At 37.7% G+C, this 21,930-nt stretch overlaps 2 protein-coding genes and 1 pseudogene across 3 annotated transcripts; all 3 read left to right on the top strand.

Moving 5' to 3' along the window:
• The first annotated feature begins 1,011 nt into the window (after nucleotides 1-1,011).
• Nucleotides 1,012-5,212, top strand: LOC141848130 (RNA pseudouridine synthase 4, mitochondrial). The gene is made up of 10 exons (XM_074736244.1): nucleotides 1,012-1,341; nucleotides 1,429-1,506; nucleotides 1,584-1,724; nucleotides 1,807-1,854; nucleotides 1,931-2,011; nucleotides 2,926-3,039; nucleotides 3,160-3,261; nucleotides 3,671-3,782; nucleotides 4,369-4,415; nucleotides 4,494-5,212. Exons 1-10 carry the CDS (start codon nucleotides 1,012-1,014, stop codon nucleotides 4,872-4,874), a joined length of 1,434 nt encoding a protein of 477 aa, XP_074592345.1. The 3' UTR covers nucleotides 4,875-5,212.
• A 1,500-nt stretch (nucleotides 5,213-6,712) lies between these two features.
• Nucleotides 6,713-8,568, top strand: LOC141847893 (F-box protein At1g47056-like; annotated as a pseudogene).
• Nucleotides 8,569-11,889: 3,321 nt separating this feature from the next.
• LOC141847987 (putative E3 ubiquitin-protein ligase HIP1) lies at nucleotides 11,890-21,095 on the top strand. Of its 2 annotated transcripts, XM_074736095.1 has the most exons (7): nucleotides 11,890-12,161; nucleotides 12,752-13,507; nucleotides 13,589-14,493; nucleotides 17,086-17,136; nucleotides 20,387-20,485; nucleotides 20,584-20,727; nucleotides 20,799-21,095. In XM_074736095.1, exons 2-7 carry the CDS (start codon nucleotides 12,805-12,807, stop codon nucleotides 20,964-20,966), a joined length of 2,070 nt encoding a protein of 689 aa, XP_074592196.1. In that variant the 5' UTR covers nucleotides 11,890-12,161; nucleotides 12,752-12,804; the 3' UTR covers nucleotides 20,967-21,095. The 2 variants fall into 2 exon arrangements, with proteins under 2 accessions (XP_074592196.1, XP_074592197.1); XM_074736096.1 differs by lacking the exon at nucleotides 11,890-12,161 and having other exon boundaries at nucleotides 12,733-13,507.
• The last annotated feature ends 835 nt before the right edge of the window (nucleotides 21,096-21,930 follow it).

The raw sequence follows: 21,930 nt of genomic DNA, 5'->3' as shown, positions 1-21,930 counted from the left end.
CATTTATAATTTTAAATTTTATATTACATTGTAATAATTTTAATCAAAATTATTAAAATTATTTTAACTTAATTAAAAATATTATATATAGAGTTCGGATTAATCCAAATATAATATTTACTAAAATAATAAGATTGTGAGAATAAAAAAATAGAGACATATATATATATATATATATATATATATATATATTTTTTTTCGAACGAATTAATTAATCAATCTTATTCATAAAATTATTTTTATCGATTATTAAAGTAAATTGAAAAGTATAAATAGAATGTTCCAATATTATTTTTTCACAGAAAAAATTAAATCATAATACAAATTAGGAATTGACTTATGAATGTTTGATTAACTGTGAAAATATTTTATCGTTGCATCCTAGCCCAAGTTTTTTTTTAATGATAATAAAATAAGAGTTTTTGAAAATTTTTTTGCCATATTTTATTTTATTGTTGAGCAAAGCATACAAAATAAGTTACATTAGTGAATTTAGACTTAAAATATATTAGTAATCATAGTAGCTTCGGAGCTTTGAAATGATGCTTTGAGTTAAAATAATTGACACTGAATCAAAAGGTTTTTTTTTAATTATCATTATTATTAAAAGAACATTTTATTTTAAAAAATATTAAAAATAATATTTTATCACCGTCTTATTATAGAAATATGAACTACAATTTAATCATCTTAAAAAATTTTTGTTGTCAAAATAGCTCTAATGTTAAAATTATTTTGACCACAACAATTTAATAATATATTTTGATATTTTTATTTGAAATTGAGCATTCTTGTAATAATAAATTTCTAACAAAATATTTTAATAAAAAAATAACATATTACAATTTAAAATATAAATATTTATGAAATTGTAAATTGCTTAATCTTAGTTGATTTTCATGAGTAACTTAGGGCAGTTGTCGATTGATGATCCCATCGACACGTGTAGCCCTGTCAGTGGTCGAGACTCTGCATCGTGAGTAGAGCGCTAGCGAAGCCGCCATTGCGCTGATGTTCGAGCTCGTCCGCCTGTGGCGGCGCGGCTGCTCCTCGGTGCCTTCGGTCCCCGCCAAGCTCCTCTCTTCCGTTCCATTGCGCTCATCGCACTCCGCGAGCGCTGCGTCTCCTACGACCGAAGAGGACGAGCGTACGAGGCCGAAGAGGGAATGGCGCACCCTCCCCCCATTTGTGCCTCCTGTCGACGCCGCTGCGGTCGGGAAAGAGCTGTCCGGCCTCCGACCTCCCGCCGTGGCCGAATCCATGACGGCCTTGAAGTGGGTCCGCCGCTGCTGCCCGGACCTCCCGATGTCCCTTGTCCAGAAGCTCTTCCGGCTGAGACAGGTCTCCCGCCCTCCTCCCGTTTGATCAAATGCCTAACTGAGTTCGTGATCTTGTATTTCCCGGCTGAAAAACTTGCCTTTGTTTCAGGTCCGGAAAAGGGGGGAATCTTCTGAACTTGAACCTCTTAGTAATGCTGATCATCCTGAACAGGGCCGATTTAAAAGGGTTAATATTATTAACTTCTCAATTCGTAGTCTGTTGGTTTTCATTGCTAAAGAATTCATTCTTTAACTTATTTCAAGGTCTCAGCCAAAGAATGTATGATCCTCGGAGAAGTTATCCAATTACCTGTAACCTTGCAAAAGCTTACCAACGAGAGAAGTGGCAGGTTCAAGTATAATGATGTTGAAATCAACTTTGTTCGTGGTCTTGAACTGTACAAGGTTCAGTTTTTTTGTTGCCTTGATCTATTCAGGTATCATTTTGCTTCAAACTACTTGAATTGTATTATTATGAGACTTGCAGGATGAAGCTATTATTGTGGTAAATAAACCTCCTGGTATGCCTGCACAGGTAGGTAATTTGGATTCTAAATTCCGAATCCTCAACGATGATTATGCTTAGTATGTCATATCCTTGTTTCGTACAGGGCGGTGTAGGTATTAAATATAGTGTGGATGAACTTGCTGTAAATTGCTTGAAGTATGAGGGTTCTGAACCACCTAGACTGGTGAGTCTCAAATTGCTTGGAGTAAACTACTACTCAGATGACTGAACTTGGTTTACTTGTATAGATATTATCAAGAATACCAATCTCCTTAAAAATGTTAAGCACTTCGGTTCACTGTTTTATTTTTATTGTCGTATCCAGCACTTAGGCTCTGAAATAAGTCATAGGGTACTTTGTCTATTTTTTTAATTCTAAATCAGGAAGTTATGTGATGCTTACATAGTATATAAACATGGCAGTGAACTTCATCTACTAAATATGAGTCTGATATTTAACAGTATTTACTGAGCAATGAATGATCTTAGAAAGGAACAAATGGCGTAAGGATCTGAAAGATAACGACTGGGTTATAGGTGAATAAATAATGTTACTTCCAGGATATTGGTAGGGAAGTTTGCAGTTGGTGTTAAGTGATGCTGGATTAGAATTTTGAAGCAGATCAGTTATTAGAACAAACATGTGAAAACAAACTAAAGATCAAAATTGTAAATCTGATATTGATGTGGGTAAGTGTTGTGTCCCAGATTGACTAAGTCCAGTATATCATTCTTCAGCATTTTATATCTTCATTCTTACAAGCTTAGAAGAGAAATTACAGTCGTCCTGTCAATAGTCGAAGTTTTTGAACCTCCAATCCATGATTGTTAATACAGATCTTTACTTATTATTCCTTCACTTGCATTTCTAGAGAAGGGAAGATTGTTCTTGAGTTTAGTTGGTACATGCTCATTAGTCTTCTGTACATCACGCTGTGCATTTTGTTCCATGACACTTAATGTTTGTTGTTTCAGCACAGTTAGATGTTCAGCACAAAAATAAGTTGTAAACATAATCAGTGATTTAATGCAACCTGTTTTAACAATGCAACCATGCTTACAGGAGAGCCTTCAATTACTGCAGTGTTCTCTATGCAGGTACATAGACTTGATAGAGATAGTAGTGGTGTTCTTGTCCTTGGTAGAACTCAAAGTAGCACAGCTGTTCTCCATGCTCTCTTCCGCGAAAAAACTTCTGGAGCATTGTCTAATGTAAGCAAACTTCCTTGATACATTCAAATAAAGGATGTCCACGGAAACAAATATTGGACTTTTGGTTTAGGTTTAATTCTAAGAGGAATTTCTAACCGAGCATAACTTCTGTGCCTCAAGGATATCACTGGTACCCAAAGAGCAATGCAAAGGAAGTACTTGGCTCTTGTTATTGGAACTCCAAGACAATCACGGGGCTTGATATCTGCTTCACTAGCAAAGGTCAAATTGTAGATCAAAAGTTTACTTGTCTTCTTCCACTATTGGCTAAAATTTTGAAAACAAACATAAGTTAATAGATTTTTGTTAAATTATTTTTAATATGGTTGTCTTGAATTATCAGTTGAGCATACATGGGCATGCCATAAGGCTAACGGTAATACCAGCATAAATATAAATGCCTTTGAAGACATTAAAATCCCAATTTCAAAACTCAATTAAGTGTACTATATATATATATATATATATATATATATATACTTTTGAATGATAAGAGTAAGCCAAGGCAGCTTACTTGAACTTTAGGCAGTAAATATATTATTGTGAAAGCTGTTTCATAAGCTCCTTCCTTTCTATTGTATGTTAAATAGATGCTACATCTAGACAATCTTAGATCTCTGGTTTGTTTCAGAAAGTACTAGAAGATGGCAAGTCAGAGAGGATAATCATTGCAAATAATAGAAAGTCCGCATCTTCACAACATGCTTTGACAGAGTATAAAATGATTGGATCTTCAAGTCAAGGTAGAGATTGACTTTCCAAAACTTCTACAAGCTTATATTACCTTCTTTCTTACATTAGTTACGATCTGGTATAGATTATGTAAAATGGTTATGAATTCCATGCATGTACTTCATTGCTTGCTTTAATGCGTCGTAAAGTAAAATTGATTAAGAAGATTTTTGTCTGATTGCCTGGTTGATGGAATACCTAAATGTGTATGAATAAATGGTACTTATTTCTAGTCAAATAGTTACTGAAGTCTCAATTATTTTCTTTAGAAGTGAACACATATAATCCGAGTCCTAAGCCCATATTAGTGCTTGTTGTAAAAGTGTAGTTGAATGTAACCGATTGCCCTTTGATATTGTAGAAGAAGAGTAGCTTTAACTGATTATTCATGCACAGGGAAAATAATAGCACACTTAAGGAAAATGAAGTGATGTATTCCATTTGAATAAAGCTGAAATTCTAATTACAAAATAATGCATTGCCCTTGTGGAACTTATTTTTCTCTATAGTAGTGCCGAAGACATCGATGTTTCTCATGCTCTGTGATCAAAGTATGTTTATGTTCCATCAATCATACTGTTTCTTGCTTGTACGCAGGCTTTACATGGCTGGAGCTCTTTCCCGTAACTGGAAGAAAGCATCAGGTAGAGAGTTGTATGCTGAAAATTTTGATATAGACCCTATAGATTTTGTGAATGTAACTAATTTGTTCTTTGTCGTAGCTCCGCGTTCACTGTGCTGATATCTTAGGAACACCCATAGTTGGAGATGACAAGTATGGTAGGCTAGAAAACATGAAGTTGGAACCCATTCACTTGCCGCAGTCAGTAACTAAGTCTGAAGATATCCCCAAAGAAAAGCTTCCATTTGGCCTCAATTTGAATGGTGGAAGCATCTCTGACAAATCGCCTCGCTTGCATCTGCACTGCAAACAAATGGTGTTACCTAATGTTTCAATGGCATTGCAACAGCTGCAATCTAAAGATCACGATTTCTCACAAGTCGAGAAGCTTACTATTGTTGCTCCATTGCCGCCGCATATGCAAAAGAGTTGGGAAATTTTGAATTCGTTAGCGGGATTAGCATCAGTTGAAGATGCATAAGTTATGAAGAATTTAGGATCTGAAAGTGCCGAAAGAGAATTTGCTTCTTTCTACTAGCAAAGGATGTTTATGGGGGGAATTCTTTCATCAGTTGCAGATGAAAATCAGTTTCAAAAAACAGAATACTTTCTGCTTAGTTTCTGAAGCCAAGAGAGTGGCAATCACTAGAAGGTAGATATGGACAGAAAGATTGGGAATTGCAATGTATTCATTGTTTTTGTTTGAGCAATGGAGTTTGATTTACCTGATTTTCACTCGGAGGAAAGTTAGCAATTAGATGAGTGAATGCTACCACTGAAGGTAAAATTGTCATTCTTAGGGAAAGAAATTACTAGAAAAATAAGAAGGTACCTGTTTTTATTGGAATTATCATGCATCTCTTTTGGGTTTTTATGAAAAGGGTGTTTCAATTGTCATTATTTTTAGTGTTACTGAAATAATTATGATCAATATTAATAAATTATAGTGCTGTAGTTATAAACTAGTTTATAGATGTTATAATATGAACATTTCATCTTTGATCAATATTGATCGATATTATATTATAGAAATAATACTGTGCTGTAGTAACTAATAGTCATAATACTTGTAATGTAGATATTTCATTTTTGATCAAATTATAGAGATTGTGAGCCACAATTGTTATAATATAGATGATTTATTTTTGATTAATGTTAATTAATATTATATTATAGTAATTACGATTGTATAGTTGTTATATAATTGTCGTCTTTATTATTTTGTAATGGTTATAATTTTTAAAAGTCAAATTAGATTTTTTTTTCTAAATTATCAATGCTATCCCTATCGTCACTGATTTTCCTCACCGTTGTCTTTCCCTATCGTTATAGTTTTTCCTCATTACGATCCATCCATATCGCCATTATTATTTATATCATTAAAACATTTTTTTAAAAAAATATTAAAATAATATTCTATTATATATTTTAATTTAATTTTAAAAATAAAAATAGTTTAGTAAAAGATAAAATCTACTATTTTAGTGATCTACGATTAATTTCATAATTATTTATAAAAAAAATAAATTAAAAAATTATAATTGATCGTGGCTATTTTATCAATTGGCTAGCATCTACGCTGTCTGGAAACGGCGACAACACTGCCGTCCTCGTTTTCGAAATGCTGGGAAACGTTTTCATCCGTGGAAATTTACAAGAAATGGCTGGTCCATGTCCGACCCGCTCTCCTTCGCCGACTCATCCGCGTTCAAACGTCCACCTCCTCCGCCTCCTCGTGCTCATTCTCGTCCGCCTCCTCCTCTCCCTCATGCCTCATATATGGCCCCTCCGCCGGCGCCACCGAGGAAAGCTTCCTCCTTTACGACCACCCCTTACCGCCGCCGACGCTGCCGCTGCCAACGAAGAAGCACAAACCGAAGAAGCGCGGTCGGAAGCCTAAATCCCTACCATCCTCCTCTATCCCCTCCGGCGAGTGGCGCTGGGTCTTCGACGTTTCTAAAAATTGGAAACTGAATGCGGGACTGACCAGGGCATGGTGCCGTTTCCCGTTTCTGTTTCCCTGCTATCCTCCTCTAGCCCCTCCGGCGAGCGACGCTGAGTCTTCGACGTTTTTAAAATTTGGAAACTTCAACTATTTCTGTTTCCCGTTTCCGTATTTTTCGTCTTCAAATTTCCCGACAGTGTAGGCTAGCATTGACGAGCACTAAGTCACAACACGGGTCCCGACTTAGTCGCGACCAATTCCTGAGTAGGGCCGTGCATGTGGGGCCCGAGGTCGAGTCGTGGCGTAATTCGCTACATAGACACGGAAGTGGCGTCAAATGCCGGATTTCAGCAACGTTCCTGTTCTTGATTGGAGTTCCATTTGGAATCCGCTTCTTCGTCTCGGTGGAGAGCGCTGCGACCTCATCGGATCCCCATCGGCGCCGCCTTTTCCCCTTTCCGGCCGACCTGAATGGGCCAATCCGCCTCCAAGAAATCCAGTAAAGCTCTCTCCTCTACCCTCCTCCTCCTCCTCTTCCTCCTCGGGCCGCCGTGCGAGGTTTGCGTCTGTCTCCGTCGGCCAACCGGCGGCGATGACCAAAGGAGAATTGGCATCGTGCGAGGATGCCACCGCTTATTCCGTCAGAGATTACACCACCGACCTTCCAGACGAATGCTTAGCCCTCGTCTTCCAGTCCCTTGGCTCCGCCGACCGAAAGCAGTGCTCGCTGGTGTGCCAGCGATGGTTAACGATCGACGGCCAGAACCGACATCGTATTTCCCTTGACGCGAGGGCTGGACTCCTGGATGCTGTGCCGGGCATCTTCGCTCGATTTGACGCCGTCACTAAGCTTGCCCTCAAGTGCGAACGCCGAGCCGAGAGCATCGGCGATGAAGCGCTTGCGCTGATCGCCGTTCGGTGCCCGAACCTCACCCGCCTCAAGCTGCGCTCTTGCCGTGCCATTACTGACGCCGGTATGGCCGCCGTCGCCGAACAATGTGCAGTCCTCCGCAAGCTCTCTGTCGGGTCTTGCACCTTCGGCTTCAAGGGCATCGAGGCCGTCGTCCGTGGCTGTTCTCTTCTAGAGGAGCTCTCCATCAAGAGGCTGCGTGGCCTACCTGCCGCCGTCGGCGCTAGTACATCTGGCGACGAAATCTTTAGCTCTGCCTCCCTCCGATCTCTCTGTCTGAAAGAACTCTACCATGGTCTGTGCTTTGCACCGCTCATCTCCGGATCCTCCAACCTCAAAACCCTAAAACTAATCCGGTGTTCCGGTGAATGGGACTGGCTTCTAGAGGACATAGCCGATAAAGTCCCTGGGATCACCGAGGTCCATCTTGAGAAGCTTCAGGTCAGTGACCGCGGCCTTGCTTCCCTCTCCTCTTGTGTCAATCTTGAGATCCTTCACCTCGTAAAGACGCCGGAGTGCACTGATATCAGCCTCACCGCCATCGCAGAACGCTGTCACCTACTCCGTAAGATCCATATTGATGGGTGGAAGACCAACAGGATGGGCGATGAGGGCCTCATAGCTATAGCAAAACAGTGCCCTAACTTGCAGGAGCTGGTACTTATTGCAGTGAATCCAACTGTTCGAAGCTTAGGGCATATAGCTAGCAACTGCCAGAACTTGGAGCGCCTTGCCATCTGTGGCAGCGACACCTTCGGGGATGCCGAAATTGCTTGCATTGCCTCCAAATGCATGGCTTTGAAGAAGCTCTGCATCAAGAGCTGCCCAGTGTCTGATCAGGGGATGGAGGCCCTGGCCGAAGGTTGCCCCAAGCTGGTTAAAGTCAAGGTAAAGAAGTGCCAAGGTGTGACACCAGAATTTGCAGGCTGGTTGATGGCATGCAGGGAGGGGATGGTGGCAGTGAATTTGGACACAGCAGCACCAACTGAACAGGCAGAGCCCAGTGTTGCTGAGAGTGGGGTGCTTGAAAACATTGAGCAGATAATTGATCGATTTGCGGCTGGGGCTGTCGATCTTCACTCATCAAGCCGTAGTTCTAGGCCGTCTCCATGGAAGGCACAGATGGGACTTTTTGCCGGTAAGAACTTTGTAGTATCCGCTATTCGGAGATGGTCTCATGGGAGTAGTAACTCCAGTCATACATGAAAGGGAACGACAAGCTCTTACTTTTGTTGCATTTCATCTGGCTAAGTATTTAAAGTTGTATGTCAGTTAACTCTTCAAATCTAATGTGGTTATTTGCTTGACATTGTTACTTCTGTTGCTGGTGCTTATGCTTTCCATCTCCATGTTTATCTACAAAATCTTCGACTTCATTACTGATAGGTTCATATTCTTATCACTGATATATGCTCCTGTCATACATTATGGGTTTATCACTTCAGGATTGCTACAACGTTTTGAAGGATGCAAAAGGTTTTTGAAACAAAATCATAAAGATTGCCTGATGCTGTTTGATATACAAAGTATTATCTATATTCTGAATCTTTAGACAATTATCACTCTAGTAATTTAGCTTGATTTTAAGTTAGGACTCACTGTCTCAGCATTGATTCTTCTTTGTGTCTCTCAATTTGAGTATGATTCAGTTTATTTATGCATGTAGTGTCCATACATTTGGTATATAGATGAGGTCCTTCTTGAGAATTAGTTGTTTCCAATTAATGAATTTGCTTCCTTATGATGTGAATCTTCATATCTAAATTGTAGGGCTACATGCAATATGTAGCAAGCATCATTTGCAAAAAAGGCCACAAGAATCTAATCAAATGGCAATGATGCTTAGACTTGTTAATAGTTTGTTATAAAGTTAAGATTATTGCATTGAAGAAAATTTGTGAATCAAAACTAGGATATGATACACTGTTAAGCATGATTGGTATTGAAGGAAACACCTGAGCTGATCTTCCACAAGGATGCTTGATGACCTAATTTTATCAGAAGACTAAGGTAGTGCTTACTTTGAACTAATTGGATCTCTAATAAGCATAATATGTACAAGTGTTTGCTTAATCATAATACAGTTTTGAATTTTAGACCCATTTGTGTGGTTTTTCACCCATTGCATGAATGTTTTGGGCCTTGTTCTGTACATATAATTTGTCTCCTTCATTGATGAAAGATATAAATGAAGAACAATGATCTAAAAGAAAGGGGAGGTTGACATTTTCTATACGTCTCTCCATTATTTTTTCTAAGTTATTTTTGTTACATTCTTTACTCTTGTCTAATTTAAGCATCGTAGATTGGTACTCTCTTTCTGATTTTGTGTAGAAAAATTCTCTTATTATGATACGTCGAACAGAAGGAGCACTTCTACTGTCAGCATCCAAGAAATATTCAAAACAGATTCAATTTATAAATAAGAAAGGATTGGTTTGGTTTAGCCCAACCTCATCGACTTCTACAAACTTAGGATAGTGATGCTTAGTCGACACAGACACCTTCCCCTTCTCTTTTGTAAAAAAGTGAAATATGTCATCCTAGCGACTTCATACGGTCGGTTTCATGATCATCTATGAGGAGGTAAATCGAGAAATTACACTTGGTTATGATAGAGGAGGATATTGTTCGGTTTTGTCGAGATTCGAACTCTTGTTCTCTTTTGTAAGTTTGTTCCATCGTAACTAATTCAATTATGCTCCGGAGACATGTTCTCCTTGCTTGATCTCCCCATACATGGTCACATAATAAAAAATGAATTTGGTGCATTGTGAGAACCCATTTCTTATCCCTAGGCTAAGAAGGAGAGATCAAGTCATTTTGATGTTTGCCCTACTTCTAACTCTTCTCAAGTAAACCCCCTTCATTTACTTGAGGTGCATTGTTCATATGAGGCATATTGTTCATGCTATACGCTATACCACTCAGTGGAAATAGGAACACATCACCGAATTATTCACGCCTTGATGGTTCGTATGCTTGCCTAATCCTAACTTTAACCCTAACCTAATTCATATGAACCAAATATATCTATGAGATTTAGTTGTGCTAATTTAATCAATTCAATACATAAGGATCTAACAAAAATTAAACATGTGACAAAAGGTGAAACACTGCATCTCGAGCACCTCTCAATGTTAACCCTATAGTGATTTGAAAGGAGTAAATCATGGTGACCAAATGACATCTTTAGGTGGGAGGAATTTTATTTCATAAATGATTGTTACTCTGGGGATTCGATCTTTATTTTCATGTGACAATCTACTACTCGAGTACTAACTCGGCTATGCTTGTGGGAGCTAACATAAATCAAATATGTGGCAAAAAGTGAAATGCTCATGTCGGGCGTCTCTCAATGTCAATCCCATAGTGATTTTAAGGAAGTAAATCACGGTGACTGTCAATTGCCTCAAAAGGAGTTTCGATTTTTGTTTTCATGTGACAATCTACCACTCGAGTACTAACTTGACTATGCTCATGGGAGCTAATATAAATCAAACATATGATAAAAGGTAGAATGCTCACCTTGGGTGCTTCTCAATGTCAATTTCATAGTGATTTTAAGAGAGTAAATCACGGTGACCGTCAATTATCCAAAAAGGATAGTAGTCAATTGCCCCAAAGCAAACTCTCACTATCGCTCAACCCTTTATTTAGACTCCTTCCATTGGCGAACAAGCCCCTCTCCATGAGGCACTCCTCTTTTCCACCTTTCCTATCCGAATTTCCTCATAAGAAGTGGATCATTGACATTGCCCATGTGTTCGACGCCAAACCTCATTATTGTTAGAAGCATATCATGACATTCAACGATCACTATACTTTGCATGTGCATCTCTTTTCACGTCTAACTCATGATGAACTTAACTACATCTACTTTCTACTATCAGCAAGAGTTTAAGATGGTAAGGGATTTTGTTTTTCAAAAGATTGTTCTTTCGGAGATTTCATTTCCACTCTCACATAACAATCTATCACTTGAGTACCAATTCAATTATATCGGTAAGAACATGACATAAACCAAACATAAACCTAATGACAAAGGTGAAGTTAATGTGATGCTACAGATTTTCCAAATGTAAATGGATTTGGTCATAAAGTATTTCAAGTGTATATCTCAATGTATCTTTTCCTTTTTTCAAAAAGATGGAATTCGTCACCTCGATAAATCAAGAAACTGTAACGCACCATTATAAAGAGAACATTACCTCTTTTGATAAAAAGGTGGTATCTGTCACCTTAGCGGTCCCACACGAAAGGCTCCACGATCATTTGTGAGGAGGTAAATCGAGAAAACCTTAGGCGGTCCCAGATGATCGGCTCCACGACCAAAATTCTTAATATGCCATAGTTGAGGGATCGAACCGTGGGTCCATAGGTCACAATCAGGATGTCCTACCGTTGCACCATTGTCCAAAAGACACCTTACATGTTTTTAGGATCCTATATAAAGAGGTAAATCAAGAAATGATAACCAATTCAAACATTACCTCAATTTTATGGAGATTGAACCCTTCTCCCTATCTTTTCCCTTCCTATCACACTCACCTTGCCATAAACGTCACAGTTATCATATATTTTAACTCCCAAATTAGGTGATGCCTTGAAAGCTTTGCAAGGGGCAAAGAGAAAAGAAACAAAAACTAATGAAAAGGAACGCCATCAAATTCTGCACCAGGTCCCCCGTTTCTCTCATCCTCTCTGGTCTTCCCCCTTTCCCTTCCCAATCTCCACCGCATTCGTCTGTTTTCCCAATCCAATTCGGCTTCCTCTCGGCCTCCTGCCGCCTTGTCCTCCTTGGAAGCGGGGCGGGAATCGGAGACGGCTGTGAGGTGTGGCGGGCGGGAGCCGCAGAGGGAGCTTCTTGCTGATCGATCTTTGAGACTTTTGGATCGGGTGGAGCTTCAAAGGTGAGCCCTTTGGGATCTGCTCATTCCATCCTGTGACAAAAACTTCTGTTTTGGGACACTTTTCCGTCGATATTGTTTTCCTTTGAGGAAAAACTAGGGGTCGTGGATCCGCGTTTTCGTCTTGTGGCTTCTACTGATTGTTTCATTTCATGTCGTTTATCATAATATGGGGTGACTAGATCCGCAAGGGATTGTCGATATTTTAGATGCTGTCTATCAGATATTAGTTTTTGGTGTTCGTTCTTCTTACGACTGCTTGTAGTTCTACCTTACATTTTAGGAAATTATTGCACTCCTGCAACTTCTATTCGTATCTGTTGTGTGACATTTTCTTTCAGGGGTTTCTGACCACGTTTGTTGATTTCATCCTTTAATGCATATTAGAACAGTTGTTTACTGCTATGTAAACTCATCATTTTATATGAGAATGGTGCTGGTTGAGCTGCCATTCTAATAATGATCAATGAGGACAATGTATCTCCAGTGTTTCATCTCAGTTTGATCTACCAATGAAGTTGTCTTTCTTTTAGCTGTTCATATTTGCCTATTTGTGTAGTTGCTGAGTTGTTCGGCGGGATTTGTGGTTCCAGGGAATACATTGGTCTGACTTGGAAAGGTTGCAAGGGAGAACCTAATCGCCCTGATGCAGAGAGAAAGGAGTACTTTCCAACCCTTATGTGACGTTCTTGAAGTTGATCAGCCTTCTAGTTCAAGCACTTCTGTCATGGATCAACAAATGCTTTGGAATGACCTCCCTCTTTCAGTAGAGAACCAGGACTTACCTCGCAGCCCACTATCATCTCCTGAAACCATCCCATGCACAAAAGTGGTTAGCCAAGAAAATTCCAGCTTGAATTTCTGGGATCAAGTTGGTCCTTGCTCTAGCATGCCCTCACTAAATCAAGGCAGTCCTAGTGAAATAAAACCTGAAAGTGATTGGATGTCTTCTGCTCCTGGTAGAACAGGTGAACCAAGGATAGTAGACAGTAGATGTGAAGCAATGGATACTCTTTCATTTGAAACCGATAATGCTGACCTCAACATCAATCTTGTCGACAATGGACAACTGTCTTTTCAGTTTCTTGACGTTAATGAACCCCCTACAGAGAATGTTGAAATAAGTAGTCAGTTTCTTGATACACAGCTTCATTCAGGATCAAGTAATGGGGGTTCATCACCTTGTCAGCATGTTCCCATCTCTAGTTCTTCTAGGGCTATTGATTTCTTTTCCAAGAATGATGGTGGCAAACAAAAAATAGCAGAATGCTCTTCACACAAGAGAAAGAATGTCAAACAAGATGATGCGGAATGCTCAGCAAGTGTTCATTCTACCAACTTTCGTGAAGGTGAGAATAATTTGCTTTCTTCTCTTCATTTTGCTTTCAATCCTGCAAAAGGATATCTGACTTATCTTTGTAGTTAAACAGGTTCAAATCGTGTGGGAGAAGAAATAAATGTGAGAATCAGTACATTACGAAGAGGTGCAACTTCTGATCACCATCAGTATGTTAGTGCTTCTGGAAACAGCGAAAGCTTTCAGCGGAACAATCGAATGAAAATCAGCCATGCAAATGAAGTCAATGATTTCACACCTGGCCTATGTCTCCTAGGGAACGACATTACTAGTTATAATCCTTGGCCTGCCCAACCATCATCTGCAACAGCCCCATCTAATCATTCATTAGATTCTAGTTATTTGGGTAGTAATTTGGGGCCATGTAAGCGACATAATCTATGTACACCACCTGTTGTTTCTTTAGACTTGTATCCTTTCCCACAAAGTGGAATTTCCACTACCGAAGTAGGTAGTTCTTCGGGTTCTCCAGCAATTGCAGTTGATGGCTCTGTTGTGGAACTGGACCAATTACATGCTCCAATCAATATCTCAGAGCAAGTGTCTGTTTCCCCAATTAGCACTATGAACATGATGCCAGACCAAACAAATTGGCATTCTGCCAGTGGCACTACAGTTTTATCTGGCAATTCGGTACCTACATCTCAGGTTGGTACCAATTTAGGAGTACATCAATCATCAGGAGCAAATTGGTTAACTCACCAAAACCGACGGCGCATATCAGAAGCTGTGCGCAGGAACTTTCTTTCTTCAGGTTTTGAATGCAGAGGTCAGACCATCAGCCTTCCTCCACATCAAAACAATTCTTCTACATCTCAAGAGATTGGGCGTCGTCAGTCTGGAGCTGTTTCTCGTGCCCTTCAGCATCCATATTTGAGGTTAAATATGTTGCACAGGCAGAATAGTGGTGCTTTGGGCATTCCCTTGTTGGCACGTACTCCTGCCGCTGCAAGAGAAAGGAGAAACAGGATGTCAGAGGTATGCAATGTAACTGTCTTCTTTAACAAGCTGACAGTTTTCGTTGTTATCTTAATTGTTCCATGAATATCTTCTGCTTGAAAAATATTACCATCAATTTGCATTAACATTCTTAGCATGATAATCTTCAAAGCATTTTTATTTACAAGAACAATTTTTGGTTGCATTTATGTCTGCCTAATTATATCTTCTGAATTCATGTCACTGTTAACAAATCAACTTAGACTGCTATATGTTGTCACGGCTGTGACAGTAAATTGTTTGATAGGATAGTGAGAATTTTATTCTGGAATAGTTGATATTATATATCTATTATCCAGTTTCTAAGGTTGTTGGTTTTTGAAACAGATACTGTCATATTTCACTTATTAACTCGATGGTTCTCAAAAGCTTAGATTAACATGTATTGTTGAAAATTTTCATTGCTTCTTCAAGTCCTCTGAACTAAAAGTGCTTGAGTACAATTGACGACATTTATACATGTTCAGAAGTCAACTTAGAAGGTAGTTGTTTCTTTAGTATTTTCCATAAAGAACATGTTCGTCAACTCTTTTCTTTAAGCTTATTGAATCTGACAATTTTGCATTCATCCAAATCACAAAATCAGTTTAAAGCATTTTACTTAGATATGCATTTGAACTCACTTAACTTCTTTGGAAGATCTTTTTTCCTAGCATCTACCTTGAAGGTCTGATTTGCTCATTATTGATCTAGTTCTCGGGGCTTTTAGTGAAACAACCTCTTTTGCATGGTCTAGATTGCAATCTGTGTTGTTCTAGAATTTATCTTGGTTTTGATCTGGTTTTTTTCCCTAAGTTGTTCAAAGCCTTAAGACAATGGTTAAAAATGTTCCACGAAACAAGATATTGGAAGCATGGATTAAAGTGTCAAGCCATGCCGGTCAGCACAAATGGAATTTATCGTTTTACCTGCTAACCAGTATATGAGACGGCTTCGATATCGACAATGGAGCTTTGCAAGTCAATCGTTATCCTCACTTCGTGACTCCACATGAGAATTGTTGAACGATGGTGGCATGCATGACGAAAAGAGAGAGACAAGAGGGAGAGAGAGACTAGGAAAGTGAGGGAGAGAAGGGTTGATGTAGGAGAAACAGAAAGTTAATATGTTCAAACTAAAAGTTCATGGTTCTTGAATTGTATTTAATTATTTAAAATCCATAATAAGATCTTAAAATATTTGAAATAAGATTTTATAAACATGAATTTAATCACTAACTGGACTATATAAAAATAAAAAATGGATTCTCTATGAGATTATTTTTATTGAATTTTTAGATATGTTGCTGTTACAATTTGCAGTGACTATAAAGCTCGAAATAAAAAAAAATTGTGATGAATGTAGTTTTTGCTAAAAAGGAAAGTAGTTGACTTAGAACTAATCAAAAGCATTATTAATTAGTTTCCTTAACAATTATGGCTTTAGGGCCTTCAAATTTATAACTGCTTCAATATAATAGAATCTGAAAGCAAAGCATACCCCGATTATAGAGGACTAGGGAAGGTGTTGTCATTTCTTATTTTAGTAGGTTATAAGTGTAAATCATTATGAAACGAAAGAAGTATACAATTTTTAATTCTAAAGACTGAGACTATCAAAGCTGACTCCACCTAATAGGATAAAGTTTGGTTGTTATTGTTGTAAAGACTAAGACTATCAAATTAATCACCAAATATAAATAGAAAAGCAATCATCTATTACAACCTAATTAATTATTAAGTAAATAATTAATTACAATAAAATAGTTAATTAAAAGTTACAACTTATACTAGGTAAAATTAATTATGTTATCATCAATAATTCAATTAAATAAGTATTGAAATAGTACCAACATAATGCGATATGATATTAAAACCATATTATCCAAGTTAGAGATAATGACCCAAAGTATGTTAATTCTAACTATCAAATGTTTGCCTTGTTCTTAGTATTTAGCTTGGATTTGGGTATCTGAATCTTGAATTTTTGCTAAACAAAATTGTCCTGATCGTTACTACAGAACTTATAACCAAGAAAATTTTTATTCTTATTTCCTCAAGGATGCTACTGTTGACAACATCAAAAAGGCTTAGGAATGACACTACTCATTTTCTTCACATGGTATGCAAAACGTTGCTAGTAGAAAAAAAAAACATTTGCTGCCTTTTCCTCTCATTCTCATGCTACAAATCCTTAAGTGCAGATTATAAGTCCTCTTAAAATAAGAATTTGTCAACATTTGATATCCCACTTTCTAACTGATTTCCCTTTCTTTTGTATGGCAGATACAATATTATACATTCATCAATCAAGTTATACTACTTTAAAACTTTAAAGCATCTTAAGCATGTTCCGAATTATTACTCTATGCAAAGTGGAAATCCAGTAAATTATTATCTGGTTATTTCTAGGAAGAATGTTGGTTTCATAATCATACTTGTAATTAGTCTCTTTATAGTGGTCCTTGGTATGAAATGGTTTCTTGTCATCTCTAGTTATTCTACTTCCTCACCATTTTTTTTCTTTGGAACAAAAGCATTTTATACATTTTATCATGGTTAGTGTTGAATGGGATTATTATCACTATAACAGATTCGGAATGTTTTTGACCTCATCCGTCGGGGCGATAATCTACTGCTTCAGGTTAGTTCTAATTTTCCAGCATTTTACATTGGACTAACATTTATCCCGTTGTCACCCCCTTCAGCTGTGCTTTATGTTCTTTTCGTCTTTTTAGTTTGGCTGTTGTTTGATTTACCAGCTTCTTTGATAAAGTAATTGCGTCTTAGAAGGATCACGGATTCATTAAATTCAATAATTTGCTCCATCTTTTCATTTTGTAATGCTAGAAGAATGGGCAGTAGATATTACCCTAATTTGAGCCATTCAATATCTTGATTGCAAATATCTACTATTTAAATAGTTTCGACTATTTTGATGATAGTTTCAACTATCTAGAGTTTGCTAAATGATCTTTATGAGAACTGATAAAGTTGTTAGTGCTCAAGGAGATTGTATATATTTGGAGAAAGGAAAGAAACTGAGAAGATGATTTGCTGAGCCCATGTCGGCAGGTGATAGATTTTGATTCAATTCTACTCTACCAGTTTCAGTTGATCTTTGAGATTGCCCATTAATGCTTGGTAGTATGTGCACATCACTCTGAGGTTGGACTGTGTGAATCCAAGGAAAGCCACAGGACAGTTGCAAATTTGCATTAGCGTGTCGATTGTGAGTTCAGGCATATGTTAAACAGGAAAGCCAATAGATAGGACATTTGGGAAGATATAATAATAGGCAAAGGACAAGATAGATAACTCTTGAAGTCAAGGAATTCTTTTAAGAGTGTCTAAAGTCTAACCCTCGAAAGTGATAAACAATCTTTCCCTAATAATTGACGTCGGGCGGGATAGCAATTATCCTGTGAACAATATTGATTCCGTTGATCGACTGTGAACGTCGGAAATAATCTTATAAAATTTGTTGATTTGAAACAATACCAGGAGATATAAAAATAAACGATACTGTTGAAAACATTATTAAATCAAAGCTTCTCTTCAACATTAACTAGGCAATGGTTTATATAGAGTCAAAATCCTAACTTGTAAAAGAAAAAAAATCTAACAGAAAGGAAAAAAATCTTAACATATTTAAAATTCTAAACGGACTTAAAATCCTAAAATATAAAAAAATAAAAATTTTCAAAACTACTCTGAATACTAAAAATCTTAAAAATTATCAAAAATAGTAATAAAAATCTTCGGATTCTTTGCATCAGTCGCCCTAGGTTGAAAAAAAATTGTCCTCGAGTTTAAAGTAATGTCAGGTGGTCATCAAGGAGAAATATCAATTGACATCAATTCGGCAAAATCCATAGTCATCTCCACCGTCATCACATCTGCTACTTGTAACAGTTTTCAGATAGGCAAAGCGGCCTGCTCCTCAAGTTCCTTGATCATTGCAGCGACTCGTGACCACTAGCTCGAGCTCCGCATGCGGTGACGCACAACGAGTACTGCCACCTCGCATGTGGCTAGCTACAGCGCTCACCATCGTCTTTGTCACTGTCACCTTCCCCATGATTAATAGAGTTGACCTTAGCGGATCCAAAGAGCCACTACCCATCTCTCGAGCAACCCAACGATTGAGGCTCGGAGCTCCACCTTCCAAGATCCTTCCACAGGATGCCAAAAAAGAAATTGGAGCAGCTACAGTAACTGAAGCTGACAAATTAGTTGATATGGAATTTGAGAAAAAAGATTGATAAAGCATATGTATTAAAGAGGGGGATATTGTTGAAGAGATAAAGTTGGCTTCCTTTGATTTCCTTCGTCCACAAGAATGTCTTCATTCAAATCACAATCATCTGCTAATTTTTTGGTTCCATTAGTTAAAATCTCTGTTTGCATTTGCTCATGTCCTAATATAACTGAATTATCTATATTTTCTATATTCTTAGATAAATCTGTTTGCTGCGGCATGATGTCTGTTGAAGCTAAATCATCTGAATGGTCAACAAAATTTTGGACAAGGCTTGGTAATTTTTTTGAAGGAGAAGCCTCCTGTACAACAGAAGCGCTGACACCTCCGAAAGCATTCTCAAGGGTCTGGGATTACCGACTATTTCATCAACAACTTTATCGTCGTCGTACATCGGTTCACCAAATATTTTGATCTTGTCGTCTCCTTCGCCTCTTGTGATTGGACAATCGGGAGAGTAGGACTGATTATATTCGATATTATCTAAGTCCGTAATCTCATGGTTGTCTCCGTCGTCGTAGGAGGAAGGGGGGCGTAGAGGCGCTGCGGAGTCGACATTCTCTTGAAGTTGTAGGTGGCAAGACGGTTGATTCCGAATCTCTCGAAACCATACTTGCGCTTCGACATCTCTCCTCGATTAGAAATTAATAATTTTTCAAAGGGGGAATAAAGTAACTTACAAACTTTACTATCTTACACCGTTAGATGCTGGGATAACTTTGTGATTTGTCTCCGTAGATCTTTAAGTATCTTGTCTCGGGTACTATAATTACGATGCGAAGCTTCCTTAGTCGGAACCTACGTGTCACGACTATGATCACGATCACAACGACTATCCATGAAAACTAAGAGCTCTGATACCGACGCTGGCCGGGATAGTGATTATCTTGTGAGCAATATTGATTCCGTTGATCTACTGGGAACGTCGGAAACAATCTTCTAAAACCTATTGATTCGAAAGAATACCAAGATATAAGAAAATAAATGATACTATTAAAAATATTATTAAATCAAAACTTCTCTTCTAACATTAATTAGACATTGGTGTATATAGACCCAAAACTCTAACTCGTAAAAGAAAGAAAAAATCCTAATAGAAAAGAAAAAATCTTAACATATTTAAAATCCTAAAATATAAAATAAAAATAAAAATTTTCAAAATTACTTTAAATATTAAAAATCTTGAAAATTATCAAAAATAGTAATAAAAATTTTCAAATTCTCCTGTATCAATAATTCCGAAGAGTCCACATAATTAGTAGGAAGTTGAACAACCATGCTTCAAAGCAGTTCGTAACTTCCCTCATTGACGTAGAAAGGGTGCAAGATAAATAGGAATTATGTTACTTGATTCATGTATGAATATCTCACGTAGGCATGTATCTAAGTGTCAGTCACAAACTATTTTTCAGAATTCTATACATGATCAAAAGGAGTAAAGGGTGCTGGCTTAGAGTGTAGGTGTCCAAGTGATAGTTGGCAACTCCAAGTTGGAGAAATTTGAGTACCCGCAATGGTTTCTATTACTTGTATTATTTTCAAGATTGTTGGTAACTGTTTTCTGGTTTTGTAAAGATAAGTCAAAGTGTCATGGCAACGAGACTGGATCTGTATTATTTATGTATTTGGTCAGGATGTTTTACTACTCGAGCAGTCAGCATTTGTTGGAGGCACCAATCTTCTGGACCGGTACCGAGATATGCGGTTGGATGTGGACAATATGTCTTATGAGGTACTACTCTTTTCTTTCGCTTTCGCTTTCGCTTTCGCTTTTGCTTTTGCTTTGAGATAGATGGGTGAAACTTCAACTTATAGTACTATGTGCCTTAGGAACTGTTGCAACTGGGAGAACGTATCGGTAGTGTCAACACTGGATTGAGCGAGGAAAAGATACTCGAATGCCTACGACAACATAATCATGTAGCTCTTGCAGCAGAACCTTCTGAGGAAGTTGAGCCATGCTGCATTTGTCGAGTGAGTACATCTCTAACTTCACAGTTTTCTTTAAAAGGCAGGAAACTGAGGTACTATGTGTCGTGCGGCAGGAAGAATATGCGGAAGGAGACGAATTGGGTCGACTGGACTGTGGCCATGACTTCCATTCGTCGTGCATCAAGAAATGGTTGGCTATAAAAAATTTGTGCCCCATCTGTAAAACGACTGCTCTGAGTGCGCGAAAGGATGACAAGATTCACCCTTCCATCTCAACCTAAGATGGAGGAGTGAGCCTTAAGATGGTTGGCTTTAGCAAATGACCTTCTCTAATAAATCATTACAATGATCGAAAACATTTCTTGTATCCTTGAATCATTTAGGTTTCATTTATCTTTGTTGTTAGTTTCCATTCTCGTCTGCAATCGAAGAAGATGTGGTATCGTTGATGAAATGCAGTGTCCTTGTGCTGTAGTAATGCTGCTCCTTGTTCTCCAACTTCAAACCATACTGGTGAAAGGAAAGATAAAGCTTTCAAAATAAAGAAAGCTGGAGCTAAATCATTTTTAGGGTTTTATTGGTACCCCATGGTGTTTTTTTCTTCAAATCATTAAAGGGATGTTCTATTTTAAATTTTTTTATTAAAATGATGTCTTATTTTACTATTTAATCGTTTATAATTATTCAATTACTCTCAAATATTATTATTTTCTATTTAAATTTTGAATTGATCAGGTGAAATTGTAGCTATTATAATATAAACAGAAATAGTAGGAATTTATGTAATTCTGTTGTAGTAGTTATGGTTTCATCGTAGTTGTTACAATGTGAACTTTTATGTTGTATTTAGATGGGGTGAGAGAAGGTTCATTAACAGAAGGGGAAGGGAGGAGAAGGAAAGGAAAGGGAGGGTTTGGAATGGTTGGAAGTTCGTTAATGTAACATGTATTAATTCATTTAGGAGAAAAGGAAGGAAAATGAAAGTTAAATGATGGATGAAAAATTATAAAATTCTATCAGTATTGCATGTAGAAATTGGGATATGAAATGTCCTAAAATACATAATGTCTGTTCGTCCATGTCCAGAAGAAGAAGAAGATTAGGATTACTTGTCTATGTCCTCTTGAGTCTTGTCCAAGAGATTTGTGGTGAGGGTCGACGTCGATATCATAGAGTGCAAGTAGTTGAGATACCTAAATAGATGATGAGGTAATTTAGGAAATAATATTTTAAAATAAGAATAAA

This window comes from Curcuma longa, chromosome 16 (assembly GCF_044706935.1).
Source record: "Curcuma longa cultivar G26 ecotype Majalengka, Jawa Barat chromosome 16, ITB_CL_G26_1.1, whole genome shotgun sequence".
NCBI lineage: Eukaryota > Viridiplantae > Streptophyta > Magnoliopsida > Zingiberales > Zingiberaceae > Curcuma > Curcuma longa.
This window is presented reverse-complemented; position numbering and strand designations above follow the sequence as displayed.